The sequence below is a fragment of the Falco biarmicus genome, chromosome 13 (assembly GCF_023638135.1).
Source record: "Falco biarmicus isolate bFalBia1 chromosome 13, bFalBia1.pri, whole genome shotgun sequence".
Classification (NCBI taxonomy): domain Eukaryota; kingdom Metazoa; phylum Chordata; class Aves; order Falconiformes; family Falconidae; genus Falco; species Falco biarmicus.
The window spans coordinates 26583209-26596003 of NC_079300.1; the positions used below are offsets into that span (position 1 = coordinate 26583209).

The following is a 12795-nucleotide window of genomic DNA, read 5'->3' on the forward strand; positions in this document are numbered from 1 at the left end:
GGTCCCATATGCTTGCTCACATACTACGCATACATGGAGGTATATATTTAATCCACATGCACTTCATTCTACTTCGTCAAATGCATTTGATTCTTTCACTGAGGACAGATTTTGAATACCAACAGCTACATGAAAATAATCTAAAAAACTGCAGCTTAGAAAGACAAAAGGCAGAAAAGTCTGAGCTAAGGGTTCATCCCCAAATCACTGACTGAAGCTGTTACTGCCTAGGCGCTGCAAATGGTATGTCACACCTCAGTGCCATGGGAAACCTCTCCCCAAGAAACAGCCCTCAGAAACTTCTTGCTGAAAGAGCCCAATGTGATAAACACACAGTTAAAATACAGGAAACAAATGGTCCAACAATCTTGTAAGACAGGTTATTCTGTATCTTGATGCCAGGAAAATGACACAGCTTTAACATACCAGAGGTCTCAGTGGAACTCAGGTTAGTTACAGACTCAGGTCACCGATGAGTATCAATTAATTCAGTGTTAAATGTACACTGCCAGCACTGCCAGGCTACTACAGAGCACAAAATAAATACTCTTACTGATCCACAGGGTTTAGTTCATTTTAGAAATCCTTTCCAAGGCACTAAACTTGCTTTTAAAATGCTATATATATTCCTAATGCGGGTCTTTCCTTTTTGTAACAGCTGCAGATTTTAATACTTTCCACACACACTGGCCCTTGCCAAGCTCAAAGTTTCCTCAAAAAGCACTTGGAAAAAAATGCTGACTATAAGAAGAAACATCCGTTTGACAATACATGCCTCTCTTGCTAGATTGAGCCATCCTTAAACTGCCCTGAGAGATCACAGGGCCTGGACCACCACGGTGATGCCTCTGCTCATGAATCGGCTGGGGAAGAGTGGGTTTCCACATACCCCCAGATCTGAAGGAGACCTGCTGGCCACAGCAGTCACTATACACCTTCCTCCACCACGTGGGGAAAGAGAAAAGGGTTAGAACTCCCCTGTCTCCTTCAAAAGAAACATCATCTGCCTTGGAGCCTGGGACCTGGCCAACTCCAAGGCTAGTGAACCCCAAACCTCATTGCTCCTCACCGCTGTTTCACTAAGCCCTCTGCACATTGGCAGAAACACCTGTCAGTGCTCAGACAAACACCAATGTAGTGTGCCTGCCTGGTTCAACCAGGAATTGCCAAATCTACGGTATTTCCAGCAGAATGGAAGGAGATAATGAAAATGCATGATCGAAGACTACACTCAAATCGAAAAATGGCCGTCTCCCACATCAGCTCCCCGCAATGCTGAAGCAGTCACCGAAAGACATCTTGGCAACCCGCTTCCACAAGTCACAGCAGGGACACAGCAGTAGGAATACACTCCAAGAAGCCAGCAGGCATCTCTGGGAGTGGCTTTAGGGTCCAGAAGTTAAACACACTATAGCGATACCCAGAAACAAGATGTTAAACTAACTTGGAGCTGCTACTATGTAAAGAATCTGAAACTCAGCCATGATCTTAACCTGAAACTTCAGTGTAAGAGAAAATGGAGTTCAAAGACTGACCCAACAGCATCCCTCACTGAAACGACCCTGAAGGCGAGGCCAGAGCTGAAGGCACTCGTGTGGAAGCAGGGAAGGTGCATTCAGGCTCCTACTCTGCCACAGACTTTTTACAAGATCCCAATAAAGCAATTTTCACTCTGCGTGTCTCCATCTCCCACCTGCCAAGCAGAACAACCAGCACTGCCCAACTCTATAGAGTCCTACTAGAATCTCTCTCTCTGGTGAGTTACTTTAACCTCCAGCACCTGAGCATCACAGAGAAATGTAGAGCAACAGGATCTAAATTATCATGCTAAAGAAATCACACATTTCTGCAGTTCACTTTCTACAGGGAAGAAAATAGGAAAGCGGTAAGAGATTTTCCAGATTAAGACAGACACATGGAGTGATTGTCTGCATTCCTTGGACAAAACATACAATTAAAAAATGAGACAGAGAAAGTAGCTACTGAACTCTGCAAAGCCATGAACCAAAGTCAGAGAGGAATTAAAAATCCTGGGGAGGACTTCCAGGATGCAAAACCTAAAGAAACCAAGTCAGCTAGGAGTCCGATCAAAAAATAACAACTTGCAGGAGATTTCAGAGCTCTGTTGATAGCTTGTTCACAGATACGCTTAAACTGGGGTCAGCCAGAGCCCCGCGGCCCCCAAGCTCAGTCGGCAGCACTCTGGCCGCTCAAACTCACGGCCAGCCCACCACAACAGTAACTCACAGCAAAACAATGCCTCTGCTTTCCCTCGGCTCCCACAGCTCCCGCCTGCCACGCTCAGCTCCCGAGTGGCTCCCCTCACCTCGGCAGGGCTCACTCACCTCTGCACAAGATGTGCATTCCTCCATTCCTCTTTTAAACAGAACAGAACCCTCTTTTTTTTTTTTTTTTTAACCAAAAAGCAACAATCCCAGAGGTCACCTTGCCCCTCCTTAAGTAGCAGTTTATGCCATTTGCCAGCCTCTATCTATAGAAAACCTCACAGCTACGTAACTCAGACATGAAAGGCCAGTAAGAAGCGAGCTCTCGCATGCACGCACTGCTCAGAGAAAACAAGGCTCTGGTTCAGCGCTGCCCATCTCTGCACGAGAGCGGCTGTTCTATTTATAGGCACACAGCTCAGTCAAGAGTTTGGTGGGTTTGTGCGGAAAGGGCTGGAGATAAGACCAAGATGACTTTATAAAATGATTCAGACATTGCTGCCTTTCTCCTCCTCTATTTTAATTTTACAGCCAAAGGACTTGCTACTTGCAGAGGAACACAGCTGAAGAAAATTAAAGAGGGAAAGGACTTGACAGCAAAGTGACACCAAATGAAATAAAGGGGGAGATGAACAGTCGTTTCTGCTCACCAGCCTCTGTAGCTTTTTAAATTGAAGATCCACTCTGATCAGATTACTAGGCATGTAATTCATGAGGACAAAAGTGAAATTACTTCTCCCACAACAAAAAAAAGAGAGTTAAATCTATTTTTAGTGTCATGTATTGGATCCTACAGGAAAAGCGACTGCCCTGAAACATCATGAGGTTTGATTACATGCATCCTATCAAGGATAAATATAAAAACGGTTTGTGCTGGAACTACGCAGACTGCTTTCTATCCAGCCAAGTTTCTCTCCAGCACAGTGCCCTGTGGCATGGCACTCCCTGGGCAGACAACACCGTGAAAAAAGGAAGTGTCTTCTTGGATCAAGCCTACAATGATGTGCTACTAGTTTCAACAGTGACCCCCTTTTATCATATTACAAGACAGTGTGAAAAAGGTTACTGAACAAATGGGCAGTTTAAAGCAACGCTGCACATAGCAGAGAGTCTTAGCGTCTCTGCAAAGAACACAATTAGACAGCTGAAAGGCAGGGCCTAGGAAATTTCTAGCATTTCACTATTTATCTTCGGCCTTGAAGAAAAGCAACTTCCTGCAGAAAAAAGATTCAGTTCACGGTGAGCAATACGCAACCCTCCCCCCCAACTCATCCCCTTTTAAAACTTGACATTTAGGAAGAGAAATAATATGTTCTCAGATTTCTCCTGTCAAAGCGGGTGCAGGCTTTAGGCCTGATCTTGAACTGATGAGAGAAAAGTTTTGCCACTGACCTCAATGGAAATGATTGCAAACAACTCACAGGACTTAATTTAAGGACTTAAGCCAGGGACAGCCTTGTGCTTCACTGCTTCCCCTTCACACAGTCCCACCTTGCAAGAACAAGAAGCCACACGATTAACAGCAGTCATTCACAAAACCAGCAAGACACCGTCGTATTTTTTGCAGCATTACTTGTCTGAGGTGTCTCCATATTCAGTAACCCACAACAGATCAGAGAGCCAGCCTACACAGATTAAATGCTTTCTATACTGATAACGTGCATGATTCTAGTAAAAAGAATGATCACGTCAGATTTCAGCATCCCTTGTTCTCTTGCACATAGCACTGTGAAACACAGGAGTAGCCCATCCTTTCCTGAAGCTTCAGCCTCTTGCCCCATTTGGAAGTAGGGCCCTCGATAGAACTAATTTCCTAATCTGGAAAACAAGACCCTGCTAGCCAGACTGAAGGCGACTATCAACCATACCCAGCTGTCAAGCTGGCAAGTGTCCTTTGGCACAGGGAGGCTCCAAACTGGGTTCGATACAGACAGTGGAAGAACAATGCAACCTATTTTACAGCTGAGATCATGACATATTCTTATGGGCAGTTATTCAGTGCAGCGTATCTGAAATAAGATTTTTCTCCACGGATACTTCCTTCCAGTGCAGAAAAAGAACTGTGTACAAGGTAAAAAGCAAAATCATTCAAAACTATCTAAACAGCAACTAAAGAATCCCAAATACCAAAGTAAGTCCCCAGCATCTGGATTTCTGTTTTCCATGTGTCTTCAGAATGTAAAAACTTCAGGGCACAGACTGTTTCTATTTGTATGTATTATAAAACTTCGAGCAGGGTGCTTATGCCGAACAAGTAACTGACTAAAGAAAGCATCAAATGCATAGAGAAGAGAGAAAACAAAACGAAAAAGCATATGCAGAACTGACAGGCTATCTTTATATATGCTTACTAAGGAATTTTACAGGCAGCTGATCCCCAGGGACCAAGCAACCTCATCTAGTCACTGACTTTGGGTAAGCTGTGGCAAAAACGATGGGAGTAGATCTGCAGTCACTTAAACATGGCAAGATAGTCTTGCCACACTAGGGCAGGTACAAATCCGGAATGCTGTACCTTGTTGTGGGTAGAACGGGTTTAGTAGCTGGTTCCATAAAAGCTCTTTGTGGTCATAAATTTGGAGCTAATAACTATTCAGAAATCAAATGGAATACAGTAAATCCAACAAAGAAACTACAGGAATAAATCTAGCCAAGTCCGTAGAATAAGACATGAAAGGTCAAAAGGCTAGGGGTTAACAAGCTAATCTGAGAGCAACATCCTTCCACCAGACAGTGGTCACACCCTAGAAATTAACTCCAGGAAGCTTGGAGGGGGAAATCTGGATCAGTAGAGCAACTGTAAGTACAGGACACGCAGAGAGCTATACAGATCTATAGGGGAGCACACTACAGGTTGTGTAGTCCTGTTTAGGAATACTACGTTAAATGCAACTGACTCTTGCTGAAGTGAAGACTGCATTAAGATTTCTCCGACTGGTATCAAAAGGGCAAGACATTATGTGAAGTCACTGCAACAGAAAGACTCCAGAAGAGGGGAAAAACAAAAGAAAATCAGAGGTCAGCCGCAGGAGTCAAACGTCAAAATAGAAGCTAGGGCTGTGAGTCAATGATCTAGTAACAGAAGCCAAGCTCTCCACTCCTGAAGGGGGTACTGTCTAGGCTTTTAGTGTACACTAATACCTTTTTGTTTTAATAACCTATGCTTTATAACCTGGGAAGTACCCAAGTCACATTACAGCACAGACCCCTTACACAACCACAGGGGGAAGCCTGCAAAATCTCCCCCAACAACCATCCTCCTCATCCTCCCACTTACTGTACCCTCCAGCTCTGCTGAATTAGCTGGACTCTGCATGCCCAGCGAGAGGCTAGGGGCAGCTCAGCTAGCAGCTCTCATCTCTGCAACTACTACAAGCAGAATTCAGAGCAGCATGCAGCAATCCGTTGATAGCGTCGCTGAGATGTCACTGAAACAGGAAATGCAAGCTTATTCTCAGGATCAGCAGTGAAAATAAAGTACTGAAACAGCACGAGATAGAATCTGCCTTGGCACAGATAAACAAATGCTCAAACACTTAATTCTTCCTCAGTTAATGCTGCAGCTGGAAAATAAAGAACAGGTCTGTGAACCAGCTCCTTTTCAATACCACATTCACCTGCTACTATTGTGGATCATTCTCTTCTAAAAGGGACCAGCATGCATCGACCTGAAGTGAACAAATTAACAAAGAAAAACAAGTTTGAAAGCACGCAGCAAAGTTGTACGTATATGGGAAAGGAAATAAAACATACCAGCATATCATCACACAGCTCCCTGGTAAAATGAGCTCAGTTAGAGCGTTCCAACTGAATTACTTAAAATAGAGGAATACTCTGGTCAGCTACTTAGGAGAATGAAAAACACACCAGTACACTGATTCAGGATGAGTTAGTAGCTGGACAACTCCTGGCACGCTAACTGCTTAAGCCCTCAGTATGCTTTCCATAGGCTTCAGGCATCCTTCCCAAACACATTTATCACAAGAGGGGAACTGAGCACGAAGCTTAAGTCATCCCAGCAAACCATAGCAAAGCTGGAAGATAAGGGTTCAAGTCCATCCACAGAGACAACGAAAGCCAAAAAAGCAACAGTTTAAAAGCTACCTGAAAACCTTGGAATGGAATAAAATTTTAAAGGGTACTAATTAAATGTGAACTTTATACGTTTAAGGAAAAACACAAAAAATATGCTGTTATTTTTTCTACCATCCGAAATTACACATACACAACTACATCCCTTCCTTAGGGCATTTTCCCCATACACAAAACATGTCAAAACACACTACCTGCTGTGAAACCTTCAGCTCCGAGACATGCCTGTCACACAGCTATGCACTAGCACCACAGAAGCCCCTGTATCAACTCAGCAGCACACAGCCCTGCTGCTGAAATGCAGCAATATAAAGTCATTTTGAATCACAGCATTGTACACAGAACCCTCTAATGCTGCAGCCTGTACCACTAGAGCTTAAGTAACACTCTTATTCATTCAGAGAGCCCAATTATTACCAAAACCCACCACTGCCCATCTAAGCCCACCCAACCACTTCACCGGCAGGCAGAATCAGCCAGGCACTTACCATTGCAGCATGTCAGGGCCATTTGGTATGAAAGTATCAGGCTGGGAAGGTGCAATCGGTGCTATTACAGGAATAGTGAACGTAAGGGAAAGCACATCCAGAATACAGCTGCGGATCTCATCCTCATGATCATAACCACCCCATCCTTCCTATACTGCTAAATGTCAAGGAGATCTTGGCCAAGTAGGAAGGAAAACCCAGCAGAAAGTACTGGTATGAGAACTTCAGGACATGGGAGAATGAAAGTTATACCTTGAGGAAGAAAACTGAATCCTCTGCCTTTGTGTCGAGGAGGCTGAGAGAACGACAGCTTCCTCCCACTGTGTCTGGATTTCCATCAACTCTGCTACTGAATTCTGCAAGGAGCCTTATTTAGTAGTGGCTGGCAGATGCAGGGCCAAATCCTGATCCTTTTACTCCAGCTGGTATTCCAATAGGACTACACTGTTGAGAGCAGAAAGCGGCTTTTGGCCTTCAGCCATTTAATTAATACTTAAGGTACCTCAATTTATTTTTATCTCATCTGTTACAATTGTTGTTATCAGATTTTCCATATTTATGTATTAAACAACCTATGCTTTTAAGTTTTTTTTTCCTTATCCATTTAATGTAGTTTTTAAAGGATACTCCAAAGTTTTTAAATTTGTTTTTCCATTTTCCCTGTTTTAATGCCCTGCAAATACCTTTGACCATGCCAAGACATCTTGATCAGCACCAGCAACAACAAGGAAGATAAGTACAGCTCTGGGAACACCGTTTTGTTAACTTTCAGCTAAACAGAACAGAATGGGCTGCCATTGAGTTCCCAGAATACTGATTTTTAATAAAATCTCAGTAACTGATCTACACGTTCTACAAAAGTGCTCTGACCTGCCTTGGCAGAAAATGGTTTGAAAAGCAGGCAACACGCCCTCCCTGTTTTATCACTCAAATTTCTGTCTTTCAAGAACCAGCAAAGGCGGCTGTCCCACGGATCAAAACATTACCCCAGAGCCTGCAACACCCGCCTTGGTTCCTGACTCCCCCAGGGAATGCCCTATGCAATTTTGTGCATTTGATACAAGAAGCATATATTTCAATTTCCCATATGGGAAACCGGTGGTATCATCTCTCCCCGCTAGAATATTACATTGCTAAATTTATTAAAACTTGCAAGACTCAAATACAACGTGCTTGATGCTAACATTATGTAATCAAGATGGTGTTTCCTTTTTCAAAAAAAGCAACCCACAGCATCAGAACAGGTATCACATGTAAAACTTTCTAATTTAGCGGTGAGACTGTGAGGAAACAAAGATTTACTCTAAACCCAAATGGAGTAACTGGGTATTAATCAATTACCTAACTCAGCAGTGGTAATTTTTTAGCCAGGCAAGCCACCTTTTTCCTCTCTGGATGAAAGCAGGGCAGCAGGTTTTGGACCTCCTCCTCTATATAACTGCTTTCCTGTCCACGTGTAGTCCAGGGACAGCAGCTGGCAAGCGCTGTACCCTGCTGAAGCACTGGACTGCTGCTGGTGGAGGTGCAGCACTACTGAACCCAGCACTCATAATAAGCTCACTGCTTGCTGGAGTGCTTCAAATAAAATGCCCGAGAAGGGACCATGAAAGGTGGCAGCTGACGTGGATCACTGCTGCTGCCTCAGCTATCTGTCTGCCTGAAGCTGAAATGTCCCTGGGTAATGGTCCCGCAGGGCTGCAAAGCCAAACAGAAGCATTTTCCTTAAGAGACACTTACAGAAATTCTTAGTGAAATAAAGCAGTAACTACTTAGTAGGGGAAAAGCAGGGAAGAAATGGTTTAAGTGGAGAGCCAATAAAAATTCCTTTAAATAATGGTTTCTGCATTTGAAACCTTGAAGAGATGTATTCCAAAGGGTGCTTTTCACTTGGACAGTATTTTGCCCTGAAATTTCTGCTGCTGCTATGACACTGTCTAGTGGAAACCTTAAACTTTCAAGGAAATAGGGAATACAAAACCCTCTCTTTACCTCACTTCTGCTTTCTCTTAACTATGCAGGCGAATCTGCTATTTTAGAAAGAATCACACTCAACTTGTAATTAAAGAAGGTGAGGTTTTGCAGTGTCTTACATGGTATACTGGATTTTCTAATCAGGTAATCTGGAGAGAGACATTTTACAGTTTTCATTTATAATCCAGTACTCTGAAGCAAAATATCAATGATTTTTTTGTAACAACAGGTTTTGGGTAGGTGAATATTTGACTCAGTTTTATTTAAAAAAAAAAAAAAAACTTTTATAATACTCATTTTATTTTGTCTCTAATTTTATTTGAGAGAACAATTACTAGCCAGGCACGGTACTTTTTAGCAATGTGGTCTAAGTAAATCCACGTTCTCAAAGCATGCAAAAGTTTAATGTTAGCTCTTTAGTTCCTGGAACCTGAACTATAGTTAGAACGAATGAGAAAAGCTACAAGTGTGTGTGGTTTTGTGCTTTGTTTTGTGGTGTTGTTTTTTTTATATATATCTAAAAAAAAAGGAAGTAACAGCTGTTGCTTTCACATAGCATCCAAAACTCTCCAGCAGCGAGGCAAACTTACAGTACACCAGTGGTAACATAGCTCTGGGAGGCTTCCCAAATTTTGTCAAAACAGATGAGTCTGACGAGCATGCAAAACATAACGTAGATTGAGTTAAGGGACAGAAACATTCTTACAGCTGTGTACCGTAGCCTAATATCCTACCTTTTTCCTTAGTGCTCAGAGAAGGAACTAGTTTGTTCTTGGTGTTAATCCAAGAAAATTCATGTCCTTAAAACCTTTGCTCGAGATGTTCAGTTTCAATTCAATCACAAGAACTTCTCTTTTGCAACACTGATCTCTTTTTAAGTGACGAACTTCCAGTTTCGACCTGGACTAAAGCATAAGCCACTACAATTTACACCATGTGAAGCTCCTAAAATCTCCTCTTTTAGACACCCTGTTAGAAGGCAGCACAAAAAAACCCACCAGCATTTTAATATGTTTTAGTGGAAGATGCCACAGACAGAACACGAATTAAGCCATAAATTCCTGAATATCCCCTCCTCATTTGTTGCATATTTCTTTTACATTGCCTCTCTGTTGAATCACATTGCTTATCATAATATTTCTTTCAATATTTCTATCAAACTAATAAACTTCTCCATTTGCTCACTCCAATCTCATCTCAGAAAACCTTAAAACATTTGCCCTCCAGAAATAAAACCAGCACTTCTTTACCTATAAAAAGGACATTTTATCTATTAGGCAACACAAGAAGAAACAAAATGAGCTTTCTGCAGTTGCTCACGCTGCCTACCATATGTTTGAGAACTCAGTTTTAGTCTGCTTTGAAAACATGCAAAAACAAGGGAAAACATTTTGTTTCCTCCTGTTTTTTCTTGCCCGTACACTTCAGAGTGGCTCCTAGACCTCAAACCTACTAATCAGAAAGAGAATCATAACCTCCCATAGTGCGAAAGTTATCTACACAGCACAGAAATCGGAAACTCGCTAGTTCAGATACTGAACAAAGTCTGTTCACCGCAGCATAAAGCTCAGTGCCAGTTAATTTATCCTGCTTTTCATGGTATAAATTAACCTGATGTATCTCTGCTACTGTAGCTAGACAGCTTCCAGTATCCCAGAAAGTTTGGAGAGCTGCTCGCCCTGTTTGCAACTCTGTTGAAATATATACTGCAAACTTGTCTTAAACAGTTCAAGGCAATGATAAACGGTTACAAAACCTAAAATATTACAGAGATATTGTTCATAAAAGTGAAGAGACATTAGACTGTATTAGTCTAAACAAGAAGTCCTCCTGAAGCCACCCAAGGACGTTGCTGAAATCCTGTCTGGTAAATAAACTTAGATCTCAAAGCTGGCAGGCTGGAAATCACACCCAGCTGATGAATGAAATGAGAAGATGGCCTGTTCATCCACTCTCCCGCCTTCTGAGGTTTGTAATGTGATGCTTGCAATGAAAAAGGTCCCGTGCAAAGGAAGAAGCGTGCTTCACTATCAGAGCCCACAAAAGGAGCAGTACTCCTCTGTTTCACACCCTCATCTCCTAGGACCGTTTTTGATATTACTGTGTCTTCATCCATGCCAGGTGACAATGGAGATGACATTACCGCTTCAGCTGATTCCAGCTGAGTCCTCCACACTGCTTAGAAGGCAGCAGTGAGGCTTCTGCTGTTGCCTCTCCTCACACACATCATCCTTCTCTTTATTTATTTCATCTCCTTCCTAATTCCCATCTGTTCAAAAATACTTGATCTCAGTTGACCAGGTTTCTCTATTTGCACCAATGCCAGCAGCTAAAAGCAGTGTACTATGAAGCCTGATGCCGGTACAAGTCTGACAGGTCTCCAAACAGCTGATCGAGCCCTCTGTGCAGCCTCTACTTCTTTCCCAGCTGAGCCACCAGAGTTACACTACCAGCTAAACCTGATCATATGAGGTTTTCTTCCTTCCCCAGAATAATCATTAAGAGACTGCTAAACATACTTCTCTTATACCTTCTTCTCTTACTCAAAATTTTTTTCTAGCAAAACCCAAGTCCATTAAAAGGTAGTACTTCACTTTCCAAAGACTTAACTTTCTGCTCTTCCTTCCCCTGCCCTGTACCTTCACAAGATTTGCCTTCAGACACTGCACGTTGAAGTCACGGTACCTATATGTCCAAACAATTCTATCTGCCCCACAGTATTACCACGCCAACATACTTCAGTCAAACACAGTTGGGCAACCTGTGGACTCAGAAACAAGTTCACTGAAGTTTTAGGGTCTTGTAAGCAAGCAGCTTTATCTTACAGTTTCTTGGGAAAACACGTGACAGGACCAAAGGAAGAAAAAACGTATCTTCAAAGTGTTTGTGACTGTGACAAACAAGTAAATTCTGAGGAACTCCATGGCTAGAGCAGACTTCACTCGAGCTGTGATATAACAGTAAGCTTCCATGGTGATTTAACTGTACTTACAGGCACGGTCTTGAGCTAACTACTGCAAAAGATGTGGTTAGAAGAGATTTATATCCTCAGGGCGCCGTAAAAGTCTGCTTGCATCTCTTACTGTCACTCTGACAGACCTGTCCAACAGCTTCTACAGCTTATGGTAGTCTGCACTCTTGTCATTCAATAGACAAATTCCAAATTAGGTTTGCCTTTACAGAGGAAGCACGCTCACCCAAGTCTCTTCAGAACTATGATTACTCACAAAGTTGTCTTTGCTCCTTGCCCTCAGGGCAAGGAAAAAGTATACATGCAGCAGCATTCAGAACAGATGATGACAAGGCAAAAAGACATCAACAAGTAACAAAACAAATCAATTTTTGATATCATAATACCTGGGCTTACTTGGAAAATCTGACACTGTTTAGCTGAAGGTCTTCTGCAGATTAACACACAGGAGGCTTAACAGCTGTAGACAGTATCTGTTTATAATCCTTGTTCTTAATATGTTTATGTTCGTGTAGTACAAGTGGCTGGCTTAGGCCTTTTCCAGCCATACTGACGCAGGAAATGATGTAAACCAAGGCAAATAATTCAGTAGGGACATGGGGATGCATTCTGATGTATTCAAAGAAAAGCAAAATCCAATGCACCTCGTACCTTAGCATGTGCAACCTACTGCTGTAAGCATGAGTTCCCACTCTGGCACTGAGGAAGTCATTGCTCTTGCTCTTATCACAGAGACCACCATTAAAGTCAGGCTATAGCATCCTTCCTCCCTTCCCACATGGGACCCCAGCCACAAACGGTATTAAGAAATCACAAGGTTCATCCAGTCTCCAGCAAGACAAATTTCTGATGTTCAGCACCCTGTGTGCCGAAAAAGATCTCAAAAGGCTTATTCTTTTCATAAGAGATTAACAGACTAGATCGGGTCACCTGGTGCTACAGCACAGCTGAGATCTGCTTGATACACAAAACACCAACCCATTTAGAGGGCTTCATCGTTTCCTGTTGCGGCCAAAAGAACCACCTCTTACACAGCCCAGACCCTCAG

At 42.6% G+C, this 12795-nt stretch overlaps 1 protein-coding gene across 5 annotated transcripts in view; it reads right to left on the reverse strand.

The window, feature by feature from the left end:
- Positions 1 to 12795, reverse strand: part of DGKD (diacylglycerol kinase delta) — a 62409-nt gene that overhangs the window by 47221 nt on the left and 2393 nt on the right. The window contains exon 1 of one of the 5 annotated variants that reach the window (XM_056358519.1): positions 2346 to 2484. The exons of 3 other annotated variants lie outside the window; for them this stretch is intronic. In XM_056358519.1, the coding sequence (XP_056214494.1) occupies positions 2346 to 2372 (27 nt within the window). In that variant the 5' untranslated portion in view covers positions 2373 to 2484. One more of the 5 variants, XM_056358520.1, reaches the window with a different exon arrangement.